We start from the raw sequence: 14,676 nt of genomic DNA, 5'->3' as shown, positions 1-14,676 counted from the left end.
AATTAATCACTAAAACTTGTACGAAGAAGATAATAGCGAGTTATTGGTGTGGAGGGCTGTCAAAACTTAGTATAGAAAAATACGATATGGCGCACTGGCAGCTATATTTCGGCACAATGGGTTCCATGATCCACTTAGTGGCTTTTACCAGCCTCAAATAACCTGGATAAAATGTGGCGAACCAGGCCAGCGGTAATTAGAGATTATCGGACTTCGCTGCATAATGGACATTGGATCTAATCGAACTGAGAGTTGTAAATACATATTAAATGCCTCAAGCCACTGCCATTCGTCTACAACGACGGTGTATTGGCAAGGATATTACCCATCATTCTATACCAGCCATCAGTAAGGAAGCTCAGGCATTAAAAAGGGCAAAAGGCAACTTACATAGCAGGGTATCGAGTGCCAGCAATCTCCGTTCGCTCTACCAAGTCCCGGAGATCCTTGACCTCCTTGTCCGTCAGCTGCAACAGAGCAGACTTGGTGTTTTCATCGACCCTCTTAGTGGATCTGGTTCCTGGAATGGGGAAGATGTCGGGTCCCTGAGCAAGTAGCCACGCAATGGCAACCTGCGCAGGGGTGCTTCCATGCACCTGAGCCACACTCTTCAGTCCTTCCACAAGCTCCAAGATCTTTGGGAAGTTCTCCTCCGAGTACTTAGGCGCCACGCGACGGAAGTCGCCCTCGGGGAAATCAGCAGGAGACTGAATCTCTCCAGTCAATATTCCACGGCCGACAGGGCTATAGGCCACGACCGCAATACCCAACTCGCGGCAGGCTTTTAGGAGGTTGACGGTGGGTGACTCGATATCTAGAGCAAAGGCACTGTACTCCACTTGATATGCGGTAATAGGATGGACGGCATGGGCTCGGCGGAGGGTCGCTTCTGAAACTTCAGACAGGCCGAGGTATCGGATCTTTCCTTGGCTGTAAACTCAACCCGTTAGCAATGTGCCGATTTAGTGATATCGGAGAGGCGGGCACAAGTTCTCCTACTTCTTCAACTCCACCATAGCTTCAACAGTCTTCTCAATAGGCGTCACTCCATCCACACGGTGGCAGTAGTACAAGTCAATTGTGTCAACACCAAGTCTCTTGAGGCTTTTTGCGCAAGCCTGCTTGACATATTCGGGATCAGAGCGGACAGTCGTGCCCACGTTCGGGTCCCGCTGGATAGCAAATTTTGTAGCAAGGAAAATGTCGTCACGCTTGCCAGAGCGCTTGAACCATTCGCCAACGATATCTTCACTATCGACATACACATCGGCAGTGTCCCAGAACCACTGTCCAGTGGCATGCGCATGCTCCAGCAAAGCGACCTTTTCATCAAGGGAGCCTGCTGGACCATAGATGCCACCGATACTCATCAGGCCCAGGCCAACAGCAGGGACCTGGGGGCCATTTCGACCAAGGACTCGAGTGGGGATAGACATTGCTGGGTGGAGACTTCAGGATATATGATCAGAGGGAGAATGTTTATGAACAGAACAACACGCTAGGCTTGGGAGGGTGACACTCCTTAAATATGTGCTCACAGAAGAAATTAAAGAACTAACAAACCACTCCAGTGCCGGGATCCGTTCAATGAGTTACAATTTATGAACGCAATTAGAAGCATAGTTATCTTTTATGATGTATTTTGGCGGAGTTAAGCACGGAGTTAACGACATCGCTCAGAATCCACATTGACGCACCACGATCAACCTGCTGCATTTCCGACCAAAGCAAATAAGTAATCCACTCTCTCTTGGCTATATATCCGTGGAACAAAATACAACAACTTTGCTGGTCGGTTTCACTCGGATTCATAGGACAACTTATTTTCCAAACCAGCCCCTAAGCCGCTACTGGGTATGCAATTTGTCGTATGTCAAAGATCACAGGGGCCGTCGTGATCGAGAATCTGGGGCGAAAAGGACAAGAACTGCCTTGGTTTGCTGAATGGATATTCCTACTCGCCATGCACGCGTCAGCCATCTCCATGGCAGCAAAGCGGCTCGCAGCACACCGCAGCCTCGGAAAGCGAAGCCCATAGGTACAGTAGTCCACATATAACCTAGTGGGAATTCCATGGAGTGTACTTGAACGAACAGGTTCCACTTCCCTAGTGGCACGATCTCCGTCCTTCGAGCAGCGACGGCACCTAGGAGTCCCTAGGATCTGCTGTAAACATGCTCCTTTTAGCTTTCCGACTTCTTGGACGACTAGTAGAGCTCATCCATTTGGCCGGTCAGCATCGGCTTCAGTCTCTTCCCCGTTGCTCTCGATCTAGTGGGCTCTATCCGCTTCAGCCGCCTTCGCTATTGCTTCAACAGTATACTCATCCGGGTCCCACTCCAAAACCCTGGTTTTCATCTCTTCCAACTTCCTAGCAACCAGTTGCTCCATCTCCTGTATTTCCCGTTCACCCAGTAGGCCGAGCCTCTCCTTCCAAGCTGTCTCGGAATTTTCAGCAGCCTTGAAAAACATCGGATCGATTTTCTGCCAGTAGATTGCGTCGAATGCAAAGCTATGCAACGCCGCATACACGATCCAGAAAGTTCCACTATCCCAGCTCTGCTGCATATGGCTAGAGAGGCGGTCGTTCTCCTTCAAGTGACCTTTTTGAATCTCTGTGTCTTCGCAATCTCTCATCGCTCTCAGAAAAGTCTTCAAGCGGTGTGCAAACACATCCTCCCAGTCGTCTATGCCATTTGGCCAGAACTCGGGCCTCTCGATAAGCAGCCACCAAGGCGGCGCATAAGAAAACTCAACTGGCGCTGCATATGCGAACTCCCAATCTACCACTCCAGCAATTTTCATGTTCTCATGGAGTAGTACATTCGCCGGTCGGAAATCGTCACACCAGAGTTTGAACGGGCCGTGCTCAAATGGCGAAACGATAAGTCGCTTTTCTCTAGCGAGCTTACGGAAAAGCTGTCGCGCCACAAATTTGCGTCGACAGTCATCTGCTGACTCCACAGCATCATTCCTCTGGTGCAATAGGTGCTCGATGTTAAGGTCCGCTAGGGCCTCAAGATAAGAAGATGTTGTACTGAATATGGTGTTCGGAAGCTTAGAGCGTGGTAGGCAACCTAGTCGTACTAGTTCATTCATATTCATTGATAAGGGTCGCCGCGATACTTCCCAGGTGAAGTCATCGATCTGAGTGAGAGATCCTATACGGGGAAAAGAATTCTTGAAAAGCTGGAGTAGGACACCCGCTAGCTGACCATATAAAAACTCAAGCGTATCCTCGTTGATATTCGGGTCTAGAATTCCACGCTCCTCTTTCGGGCATCCGGGAGTATTAAGAGCGCCGTACATATTTGCTTCGTGCTCGACATAGTCCATCATAATAAACGGGCTTAGTTCTAGAGGGCTTTCCTCCTTCGTCCCCGAGTGAAGAATAAAAGGAACAGATATCGACGTCTGATCTGCTAGAAATCGCATTATAGCAACTTCGTTAACGACTTTTTTCTCAGGAAGAATACGGCACCGGGCTGCGATAGCCGTATAACCACAGAATTGTTTTGGTACTACATCCGTAAGGAGATGTTATAAGAACCTTTCCCGAGTATAGTAAACTCGGTACCGTCTCCTCTATGGTGCTTGAGGATGAACATCGCGATCGGTTTCTTGATTTCAAGTTTGAGGAATTGAAGCAGCCAATTGTGAGATACCTTCTCGGCCTGTTCCCAGGCCATATCGTTGGCGTGCATTGGCATTGTGTGCATTGTGTCGCTTGAAGCTGGATAGAATAGTTCCTTGGAAGTAGGTTGGAAGGTGGGGAAGTGAAACCATGGATCCCAGCTCCACAGCAAACTCTAACCACGATAGGCTTGGCACAGTGCCCATACTAAATTGTGATAGCCTTCCAAACCACTATTTTACTATTACCTCCTTCTACAACTAGTAACTAATTCCTACAATATCAATTTCTATAATAATTTGTATTGTGAAGCCCTGGCGAAGCCTAGCACTGCCTCTACCGTCCTAATTCACGACACGCTGTTTGGTTTACTCGCGTTCTTTTAAGCCCTCCGAGCAGACTCGGTACGCTGACAGACAAGTATGATCAAAGTTCAGATACGGGTCCACTCGGCACCACAATGTGCTGAACAGCGTACAAGCCAAATCTGATAAATCTCTGTAAACATAAGCCGCCCTATAAGCCCTTGACGTGCCTGCGGCTTAATCCTCATGCACCTTGACCACGACCTTGCCACGCGCACGCTTTGTGGCGATGCGCTCGTAGGCGCGTATAGCGTCCTTCATCCCGAAGACAGAATCGACAGGGATACGCAGGCGGCCCTCTTCAATCAAGCGTGCTAGATAGACTGCGTCATCACGCGATGGGGGCGTGCTGAACATTATATAGCGACGCGGCACGCCGCCCAGCCATATGGGCAGCCAGCTGTTGAGCAGCACGTTGCACGCCGTCACATATATGCCCTCGAGCATGCCGATATTTACAACGGCACCCTCGGGCTTAAGATAAGCTGGGGAGTTGGCAAAAAGTGCTTGCGTACCGACGCAGTCAAGCACGAAGTCAAACGGCTTGTCGCCATACTGATGCGCTAGGTAAGCTGGAAGCGGTCCATGTTCGCGGTAGTCGATGAACTATTTGTATGTTAGTCATTTCCTTGTGCAACGTTGACAACTGTGCCTACCTCATCTACACCCAGCTCACGAACCATGGCCTCGTTGCCTCCACTAGCAACGCCGACCACCTTTGCACCACGCAGCTTGCACAATTGCACGAGTACCGAACCGACCGACCCGCTAGCCCCATTCACGAGCACCGTGTGGCCTTCGCGCACACCTGCTGTGCGAATCATCTTGAGCGCGGTGCTACCGGCCCCTATAATGCCCGAGGCCGACGCCATGTCAATACCGTCATCGATACGTGCGACCTGGCAGCCAGGCAGTCGTACATATTCTGCCAGCACGCCGTGGCCCATAACCACGGCGCTAGGAATGTTCTGAAAGGCAATGACGTGTGAGTTAGGATCGCGTACTTCTGCCGGTGCACCCCCGCCAGCTGCTACTACCACGCCGGAAAGTTCAATCTCCGGGACCCACGGGCTGGTGAAAGGCAGTTTAGGCAGTATCTTCATCATCATCTCACTGCTGTACTGTAGTGACACGTTTGAAACGCGGATTAGGACGTCGGGTGACGAACCAGTGGGCACCTCGGGCGTTGGGTAGTCGGTGGCTAGCTCAAGCGCGCTACAAGCAGGGCCGCGCCGCCGGCGTACCCAGGCACGCATGGTCGGCGGTACGGTTGGGAGCTGCGTGTTCGGTGTCATTCCTTCTGCTATTGGTGTGCGGTGAATAAACGAAGGGGACAGTGCACGGTAGAAGCAGGGAGACTAGGGCGTTGTTGCGCGATTTGACGCAACAATGAAAGAGCTGGTACTGTAACGGGGCAAAAAGAGAAATGCGGTCGACGGGTCTGAAAGCTACTGTTAAGAGCTTCTTACAAGAAGAACGGACGAACCGGACGAGGTTAACGGACCAGACGTTTGGGGAAAACGCCACCAAATCAAACCTGGCTAGCCCCTGGAGCTCTCCGATGCTTACACATCTATCGTCACTCCCAGTTTTCTTCTTTTCTTCAATATTTGGTTGAAATTGTCTTTATACGGCATGTAGCTAGCTTAACTGCGCAGTCATAAATTTTGGGATACAAAAGAAACCGAGTTTAGCGGGTGATCTACAGTCTCTCTCTTCCACTTCCTTTAACGTGTTTGGAGTTTGCAAGTGACAGTTTGGAGCTGGTGCGGTGTTTGGAGTCTGGAAGGGCTCAGGATCGAGGTTGATATGTCCGGAGTATGCAATCCAGTGGATTGGGAACGACACGTTGCGGAGTTGGCGTGGAAGGTAGCGTGGAAGGAGCCTCTCTTTCGTGTCTCGTGACTTTGACCCTAAAAGACAACGGATCAGTTTTCTGCCACTATTCGTAGATTGGGCATTGCCTTCTGTAGGAAACTGCACTTCTCTCTGTGATGAAACATCGTAAACTTACCTGCTAAAATAGCACGTCCCCACCACCAACACGATGGCTCCGACAACAACACTGCCGACCAGTTCGATGAGGTCGGTATGCCAATATGCGGCCATGGCCGCGAGCACCAAGAAGAAAGCAAGAATAGACCGTGCCATTGTTCAAGATTTCAAAACAAAAAAGCTTTGGATGGTATGAAGATGGGAAGAAACAGAAGAAAGAAGAAGAGAAATCAAGTTTCCGCTGTCGTATTGGATGTCGTGGTATGGCAAATTGGAGTAATCCCAGTACATAGACACGCCTGTGCCATCAATGCGAGTCGCTCGCGTACATAGTGAGCAGGCTTTCTGCAACCTCATGCATGGGCCTGGAGGATTAATGTGAACAGTGTGTAAGAAGGAGAGTCACAAAAAGAACCCATGTGTTGGGGTTTGAAGTGTGAAGTGAGGTTGAGGTAAGAAGGAAGTGAAGAAGGATTCATAGATGTTCTAAGGTTCTTTTAAATATCACTTTAGGTAGTGGAGCTATACGCTGATGTTGCATTATCAACTCAGTCGGGAACCGAGGACTTGTCGCTTTGCCCAGACCATTAATAACTGCTAGTCCAACAACCTGATCCTGATATCTACTTGAGTTTCAATTTCCAGTACTCTGATCAGATTCTACACCCGCGGAATCTTCATCTACAACATGGATTGGTGAGATTGTTCACAGGAAAGATTCAGCAAAAACAGCAGAACAAAAAGTCAAGAATAGACAGAGCAAGGATCACAGTCGAAGAGTTCATGCGCGGGAGAAGGAACTCTGACGAGAGAAGGATGGTAAAATGGCCAACTTCTTCTGGGGTTCACCGGGTCAGACATACAAGAGTAATGTTCGTGGTCCGGAAGGGGTTAGGATATCCGAATGAGGGCCCAATTCTACATGAATGAGGTTTGGAAATTTGATTGAAAGCGTTAATGGTATACCCTTCTGTTAAAGCTCTAGATGCTATAGTTTTTATCAACTCGAAACTCCACGCCCCATGCTTTTGGGTATCACCCAAGCCTCGAAATGAAAGAAACCCTTTATGCAAAATCAGAGCAGATGCAAGATGAGTAAGTATAAAAGACAACCTTGGAATGAACGCACCAAGTAACAACCGTGTATGCAAATGCAAAAGAAGCAAGACCAATAAGAATGCAAACCTTGAAAACACACCAAACACCAACAGTAAAATATATTCCCATCATGAATACCGCACACCCAAACCAGCAGGGTGCACGGGGGAGCTCCCACTCCTCGGACGAGTCCCATATACCTCCAGTCGCGGCGCAGGCGCATAGACTTGCCCATCATGCTGAATCAAAGGACCCGACAGATTGGGATGATATAGTTGATACTGCTGAGGCCTTGGTGTCACCACACGAGCCGATTCATTGAGCCTGAGTCGTGCATCCCGCACGTCAACACGGTGTCCGCCAAAATGTAAAAATTGCACTGGCTCAATCTCCGCGTTCCAGCCGGGGTCGGGGTACTTCAGTCGCTCATCCATGGAGCCAAGCTGACCATGTGATGACGCCGGCGGGCTGGGGTAGGTGGGATCTGGCTGGAGAGCACTACCCGCCAGGGGAATTTCGGTTGTCCAGCCAGCGGCCCCGGCAATTTGTTGTTGATGTTGATGTTGCATGCTTGATGGGGGGCTTGGGATCATTTCGGCAGCTTGTTGGAAACTTGGAACGGGTGAGAACCGCGGGGGATACCGCACGGGTTCTGTGGCCCACGATTGATGGGAGTACCCGGAAGAGTCGCGCGACATCGGCTCGGGAATGGAGCGCTCTGGGGCTGAGCTCACCTGTACTTTGGCATTAGATGATGGCAATGCGCTCGGCATGATTGCGGATGGATGAGCAATGGGAGAAGGTCTAGGAGCGCCTGAGGCATTTATTGAGCTTGGTGCAAATTGAGAGGATCTTCTGAGGGTTGGAATGGCGGCGGAGATGTTCTCATCGTATGGGAGCGGTGGTGGATAAGGAAGGAGGGATGGCACGCTTGCAGATAGACTTCGTGGGACCTCCAGATGTGGCACTGAACCACGCCGAGAAGGAGCCCGGGATCCAGGCGCGGTATGTAAATCTGTTTCGTGGTGGTGATTGATCGTATTGTAATCAGGCTCACTGTAGGTTGACCGAGTGAGAGGCTCTGTCATCAATTCATCCGAAACGTCATGGTATAGCGGGGACGTAAAGGCGTAGCCCGCTTGACTGTCGAGAGACTCAGTGGACGGTTTCATCTGCAAGCCGCCATTCAGATGCAAACCGCTAGCTGGATCAAAAGCCTGCAAAGTGGGAACAGGTGGTGGGCGTTTTGCCATGGTCTCTACCTCTAACATTCGTCGGGTGGCCACATTCGCATACGTCGGCATGTTCTCTTTGTTTGCTGGTGGAGAGGTGGTCGCAGGCTGCGGGGTGTCAGCGGACGCTTGAGGATTGCTAGACCGACGCACTGCAGCGAGTGCTTTCTCAGCCTCCGAAGCTGGCACCAAAGAGCCCCCTGTTTCAGCAGCGGTTGTCCGACTTGATGATCCTTTTCCTTGGATGGAGGACAGTTTGACCAGTGGGGTGTCGAACCTGGTATCCCTAAAGCGACGAGGGCCTTTGTTCCGCTTGCTTGTTTGATTCTCTTTATTCGACCTTGGCTTTGAATGTCGATTGACCACTTGCCACTCCGATAGGCCAGTTATTGGCGGAGGACTCGATGAGGGAGGTGTCTTGTTCGGTTTTTCCGTGGTTTGACTTATTTGCGACATGGCTGGAGAGATTCGAAATTCCCCCTTAATTTCCCCATCCGTTTCATAGCCTTCTTCGGATTCATATCCAGCCTCTCTGAATATATGCGGTGGGAAAAGCTCTAGTCTGAACTGGGGAGGTGGCATACCCATCTCCTCGGGAGACTCCGCTCGAGGTGACCCGAGATCACTCCAGTTGAAGGTGGACTGGCGCGATGGACCTTCGTCTGCTGATGAACCGCGGAAGGATGATGACGAGCTGCTTGACCTGTCGAAAACCGACTTTTGATTCCGTATAGACTGCTGTGAGGAGCTTGGAGACATGTTCTCTATTTCTTTGCTTATGATCTTCGTCAACCGCCGCAAGTTCTCCCGTGTCTCACGAACGATTAATGGATGGAGGTTAATTGATGCCTTCTTTGGAAAGAGCTCAAGCAGCCGCGAAGCGTGAGTTTTGTACTCTCGGTAGTCCCGGACAAGGCCACATTCTTCGTAGTGAGCCATCCGTCCCATAGCGGCTTCGTAAGACGTGATGAGGAACCGGGTGGCAACAATCAACCAAGTATCAAAGAAACCAGGGTCATTCTTGTTCATGATCCCTTTATTCTCTTCGTCCTTGATTCGGAGCTCATCACGACAGAACCCCTGCACCACACTGTGGATCTTGACTACATCAACCACTGATTCATGACGGTAGTTGGAGAAGAATCCTTCCTGACTGCTCTCTGTCAGGGAGTCCGAGAGTTCAGGAACAGTCTTTGCATCCGGGCTCATACGATCGCCCCCAAAACGATGCACAGACGACCTCTGCTGGAAAACGTCAGCATCTGAAATCCGTTCAATCAACCCATAGTGAATGAGAGTTCCAAGTGTGGTATCAAGATCAGGGTCCTCTCCGGCCTGGGCGCTGGTCTGAATCTCCAAATTCTCAGCGGTCATAGCCGCTCGACCGAGGTTCAGAAGGCCCACTGGCACCTGGTGGCCAAGAAACGACAGAAGATTAATCAAGTGCAGCGCCTGCTTTTGCTGCAACCGAAACAAGTCGTTCATGATGCTCAAAAATGGTTCGGCAAGCTTCTTGTCCGTCACCTGAGATTTGACATGATACTTTTCAATCGGTTTACCCGTTGCGTTGAGACGGTGCCCAATTGCATGGATTGCCAAAGGCAGACATTCGTAGTGCTCAACTATCCGGGTAGCCTTGGAGATTTGCTCAGGCGTCGCTCGCGTAATCCCAAGGTCCTTAAACAGGAGCTTGCAAGCATCTTCCACTTGCAGTCGCGAGATCATCAGACAATACGGCTCGTACAGTCGCTGCTTTTTGCGTAGTGTTGTGTCGACCGAGGTGTATATAATGCTGCACTGTTTGCTCCATGGCAAAACCTCCCTGAACTTATTGATATCGTCGTCACGATCGAAGGTAACACCATCGAAGACAAGGAGCCAATCCTGACGTGTCTGAAGCCAGAGCCGGACTGCATTCACGTACTTTTCAGTCTCATGATACTCAGGGTTCACGGCCACCTTCTGTTCGATCAGTGTAGCTGCTTGAGCAATCTCCCAAAAGCACCTGTACGTTGATTCACGGGACTTGGCGTCAATCCAAAATACGCCGCCTGGGTAGCAGTCACGCTGAGTAAACACGTACTGGCGCGCTAGATGTGTCTTGCCGGAGCCTGGCACGCCGGAGATCAGTACGGCCATTGTCTTTTCCGGACGCGCCTTGGCCTTGAACAACCGATTATGCAACACTTCAAGTTCTTTCTCCATTCCGAAAAAAGTAGCATTAGGATGAAATCCTGGAGGTGCCACGAATAAAGGCGAGTCCTTGGTGGAATAGTGGGAGAGTTGGAGAAATCCACTGTTTCCCAGATCAGATACAGGGGAATTTCGGCCTTCTGTCGCAGGGGCGCGCGGTAGAGATAATATGGATTGGCCTATAAGAGAGTCAGCCAGCATGACTCTAAAAAGTGATGATTCTCATATTGAGACGATTGCAGGTCAGCTAGTTTCAGGACATGAGATGGGAGCCACCCTGGGGACAAGACGAATAAACTAAGTACAAAGAGGCAGAGCGCACTGTGGACTGTATCAAAAAGAATAGAGTGTATTTGCAAATGTATTTGGCGCTTTGACTCGGTAGCGAATGGTCAAGTCATAGACAGCATCATAAAATGACAAACGTGGGCAAACTGAGCTCGAAGTAAAAGTAAAGAATAAACAAAGACAAAAAATCAAACGTGGCTTGCTGAAAAGCTTCATCGAATAGGAGGCTCCTCAATCTCATAGTCCCTCAACGTGACAGACGCTTCCGGTGCAGGGAGAAGGTATGAAGCCGTACCGGTTCTGTTCAAATCAGGCATGCTCCGATTTGCGGAATCATCTACTCTTGCTGCAATAGTCAGCGTCAAAAAGAAGACACATCAAGGAGATACATATTTTGCAAAAGACTCACCGTCGTAGATTTCCCTTGCCTTGGCCTTCTTCTCCTGAGTGCGGGCTTTCTTCTCTTCCGCCCAGCGCTCCGTAATCACCGCAGGAGCCTGACGTGAGTACCGAAGGATCGCCTCCGCCACAACCTCATATCCCGCCGCATTATCATCGTCAAACTTGCACATGTGGCTATGGTCGGCCTCGATACCCGCCCGCTCAACACCTTCCATGTACGGCGCGGCTGAGTGCTCGTCCACGATCACTTCGCGGGTACCATGCATGTCGGTCGACCGCGTCTCATGGAAGAAGTAGATGTGGAATCGACTCATTATATCAACGAAGAGACTGTTGATGTGCTGCAGTGTTTCATTGTTGGTCCGCAGAGCTTTGACAAGCTGCGGAGACGCCTCCATAAATCTCTTAGGGAGCACAGCATTGCAGATGTTGTGCAACAATAAGCCCCATTTTGCAATGTCAGATCCATTGTGAGGTGTACCGAGGAAGAGGATGCCAAAAGTGGAAACATAGACAGAGCGTAGATGCTCGGTCTTCTCGTTTGAGAGACTACGGGAGTATATCAGGGCGCGCTTCACGATCAGACCCCCCAGCGAGTGGCAGATGAAGATGATCGGACGGTTGGAGCAGTCGCGCAACTATAACAGAAAACGATGTCAGTTTTCGAAGCTCCATCCCAGAGCAAGAAGATATCAAGGGAAAGAGCAAGCAAAAGTAAAAGTTGAGCTGTCGACCTACATTTCGATTAGCAGCGAGACTGGACGCAAGAGTCTCAGCATGGCTGACGACCGAATCGCGCGAAGCTCCATCTGTGAAAGCAGTAACATTCGCATTGTAGCCATAAGTGAGGATGCGGGGACACAGTGAGGCAAGCACGTCCGGGAGAAGGTCCGTCGGCCAGAAGCAACCGGTGGTTTTACTCGTCCAAGAATCATGAGGGTGGCCGTTCAGACCGTGAACAAAGACAATATCGATCGTAGGCTCATCGCGCGGGGTATAAATCTGCGTCAAGCCAAAGGCCTTGATGGCCTTTGGATCGGCGATACGGGGCTTGGACATAGCAATGGATGGGACAACAGCAGAGTCAGGATGCTATTGCCATAATATATGAAGTTGAGTAAAAAAGGAAGTTAAAAACCAGTCCGGCCTTTGGGGTTTATAAATGTGATGCAGGTGACTGGTAACCGGGGGCAGCCCCCCTGACCCAGGTCACCCGGACTATTTCAGTCGATCCATGGGGTTTCTGCATCGGTTGTGAATCCCGGGTGACGGCCCGCATATTATTCTCTTCTACCTTTTTTTTTCATGTCTTGGGTTTTGCCCATTGGTAGTTTAACCCGGGGGTTCCTTGCACAGCCCTGTCAGATCGGGTAACCTGCCAGGTACCGTGCCACTCAGGCCTCGAGTTGCCGTTATTCATAGACATGCATGCAGACATGTACGTGTATTATTGCATCATTGCTGAGTATGCCTTGATCGGGGTATGTTGCCTTGCAATATTCCTATATGGGCAGTGAGTCATGCAGTAGATCAAACCATGGGAAAATGAAACACCTTAGTTTTGGCCCCAAGACCTTGCAGGGTTTCCCTGTTTCTATTTTGGATCTCAGTTACACGATTTTCATCTATATTGTAGCCTATTGATGATTATATCTGTACATATGTACCTAGGTAGGGTAAGAACTACCTAGGTATGGTAGAACAAGACACCTAGGTATAGATCAGGCAGAAGTTTAAAGTACAACCATGGAAACAGAAGATATCAGATCCAATCTTGGAAGTATAGGACTAGATCCTAGTACATATTATACCTACACTATTTACTGTTTATAGTCACTGGATTGTCTTATGAGATAACTCTACTTACTACCTTTCTCTGTACCCGGTTATTACGTCTGCCCTCATGACCAGAACTATGTCCACATGACGTCTGGGGATGTTAACCAGTCTACTTGAATATTCTACTCAAGTCTATTTAAATCAATTTCACTTCTTTTGACTAACAAGAAGAATCTATACATAAAAGTCCATAGAATTATAGGACATACCATTTTGATAATATAGTCTACCTAGGAAGATCACTTTTCCTACATATTCCATCTGTCACTCCATACTCAACCCGAATCATATAACATTACCTCCCACGGAACGCCGGCTTCCGCTTCTCAACAAAGGCGCGCAGCGCCTCATACCGATCATCAGTCTCGACAACTGACTCATAGGCCGTATTCTCCGCCCGCTCACCCAGGGCATGGGCACCGACAGCCTGCATCGCCATCTTGATAGCAATAGGCCCACCTTCACAGATATCCAGGGCGAGCTTGATACTCTCCCGGAGAACACGTTCGCGCGCAACGCCGTCCTGTGCCTCCTCCTCAGGCAGCACCTCCACAAGCCGATCACAGAGCCCAATGAAGTAAGCCTCGGGACCGGTCACCCGACGGCCGGTGAGGATCATGTCCCGGGCGCGGTTCACGCCAATGATCGAAGGCAGTCGGTATGTGCCGCCGGCGCCAGGGATAATGGCGAGACGTGTTTCAGGGAGACCGACAGCGCTGGAGGATGCGAAGACGCGCAGGTGCGTGCACAGCGCGAGCTCGAGGCCGCCGCCGAGCGCCAGGGACGAGATGGCGGAGATGGTGGGGATTTCAAGGGAGGCAAGGTTTTTGAAGGTGGAGCGGAGTTTGAGGAGGAAGTCTTCGGTTCTGCATAGTCGCGTTGAGAGGTTAGCTGCATGTATTTGCGTGGGTTCGGGCTTCAAGCCCGGGGCAACAGGCGTCGGGCGCCGGGCACCAGGGCACCAGGGCACGGGGTTGTTTCTCACTCGGCCTGGCTCATGTTGGCGCGTTCTTTCAGGTCTGCGCCCGCGCAGAATGCTGCGTCTGCGTTACTCGCTATAACCAATGCCCGGGTTGGCCCGTTGCCTCCTTCGGCGGCGATGGCGTCCACATGTTTCGAGAGCGTGTCGAGCAAGTGGGTTGAAATCGCGTTGCGGGCTTTGGGGCGGTTCAGCTGCAGCACGCGCACATGCCCTGAACCTGGGGCGGGAATCTGCTGGGTCTTGATGATGTCTTCTTCTGTGCTGGTGCTGTAGCGAGAGACAAAAACCCGGGTAGGCACTGCGGTCGCCCGAAGGTGAGCGAGGGGTGCGGAGAGGCGGACAAGGCACTGTGACATGATGGTTGCCATTGTGCAGGCGATTCAAAAGATCGAGTGGGACTGACTGCACTCGACCGTAATATTAGATAAAGAAAGATAGATCACTACGCTGAAAAGTTCTCGGGTAGAAGTTGTTCTCGGAGCTCGGGTGTGGGGAAAGCTCTCGAGGCCGACGATTACCGAAAGCTACAACATGAATGGGATATATGGGGTATCATGTACATTGGAAAAAAAAAACCTCTAAAACTACAATATTATATACATAGTCACTGGCAGTACTCTGTAACCTCCGCATCACTCGGCCAGTCCC

The 14,676-nt window shown here is 50.4% G+C and overlaps 6 protein-coding genes across 6 annotated transcripts; all 6 read right to left on the bottom strand.

Moving 5' to 3' along the window:
• Positions 1–293: 293 nt before the first annotated feature.
• N7519_011202 (Aldo/keto reductase) lies at positions 294–1,436 on the bottom strand (the record flags this gene model as incomplete). Its single annotated transcript, XM_057297975.1, has 3 exons — positions 294–333; positions 391–930; positions 1,000–1,436. 3 exons carry the CDS (start codon positions 1,434–1,436, stop codon positions 294–296), a joined length of 1,017 nt encoding a protein of 338 aa, XP_057145857.1.
• Positions 1,437–2,271: 835 nt separating this feature from the next.
• Positions 2,272–3,710, bottom strand: N7519_011201 (uncharacterized protein; the record flags this gene model as incomplete). Its single annotated transcript, XM_057297974.1, has 2 exons — positions 2,272–3,521; positions 3,578–3,710. 2 exons carry the CDS (start codon positions 3,708–3,710, stop codon positions 2,272–2,274), a joined length of 1,383 nt encoding a protein of 460 aa, XP_057145856.1.
• Positions 3,711–4,176: 466 nt separating this feature from the next.
• N7519_011200 (NAD(P)-dependent alcohol dehydrogenase) lies at positions 4,177–5,294 on the bottom strand (the record flags this gene model as incomplete). Its single annotated transcript, XM_057297973.1, has 2 exons — positions 4,177–4,605; positions 4,656–5,294. 2 exons carry the CDS (start codon positions 5,292–5,294, stop codon positions 4,177–4,179), a joined length of 1,068 nt encoding a protein of 355 aa, XP_057145855.1.
• Positions 5,295–5,927: 633 nt separating this feature from the next.
• Positions 5,928–6,150, bottom strand: N7519_011199 (uncharacterized protein; the record flags this gene model as incomplete). Its single annotated transcript, XM_057297972.1, has 2 exons — positions 5,928–5,988; positions 6,014–6,150. 2 exons carry the CDS (start codon positions 6,148–6,150, stop codon positions 5,928–5,930), a joined length of 198 nt encoding a protein of 65 aa, XP_057145854.1.
• Positions 6,151–7,220: 1,070 nt separating this feature from the next.
• On the bottom strand, positions 7,221–12,266 carry N7519_011198 (uncharacterized protein; the record flags this gene model as incomplete). The annotated part of the gene is made up of 4 exons (XM_057297971.1): positions 7,221–10,696; positions 11,101–11,151; positions 11,215–11,845; positions 11,946–12,266. 4 exons carry the CDS (start codon positions 12,264–12,266, stop codon positions 7,221–7,223), a joined length of 4,479 nt encoding a protein of 1,492 aa, XP_057145853.1.
• Positions 12,267–13,341: 1,075 nt separating this feature from the next.
• Positions 13,342–14,396, bottom strand: N7519_011197 (putative mitochondrial methylglutaconyl-CoA hydratase (Auh); the record flags this gene model as incomplete). Its single annotated transcript, XM_057297970.1, has 2 exons — positions 13,342–13,912; positions 14,032–14,396. 2 exons carry the CDS (start codon positions 14,394–14,396, stop codon positions 13,342–13,344), a joined length of 936 nt encoding a protein of 311 aa, XP_057145852.1.
• Positions 14,397–14,676: the final 280 nt, after the last annotated feature.

This window comes from Penicillium mononematosum (genome assembly GCF_028829835.1).
Source record: "Penicillium mononematosum strain IBT 11891 chromosome Unknown utg000005l:1.0-9366267.0:1.0-9372171.0, whole genome shotgun sequence".
In the NCBI taxonomy this organism is placed as follows: Eukaryota; Fungi; Ascomycota; class Eurotiomycetes; order Eurotiales; family Aspergillaceae; genus Penicillium; species Penicillium mononematosum.
This window is presented reverse-complemented; position numbering and strand designations above follow the sequence as displayed.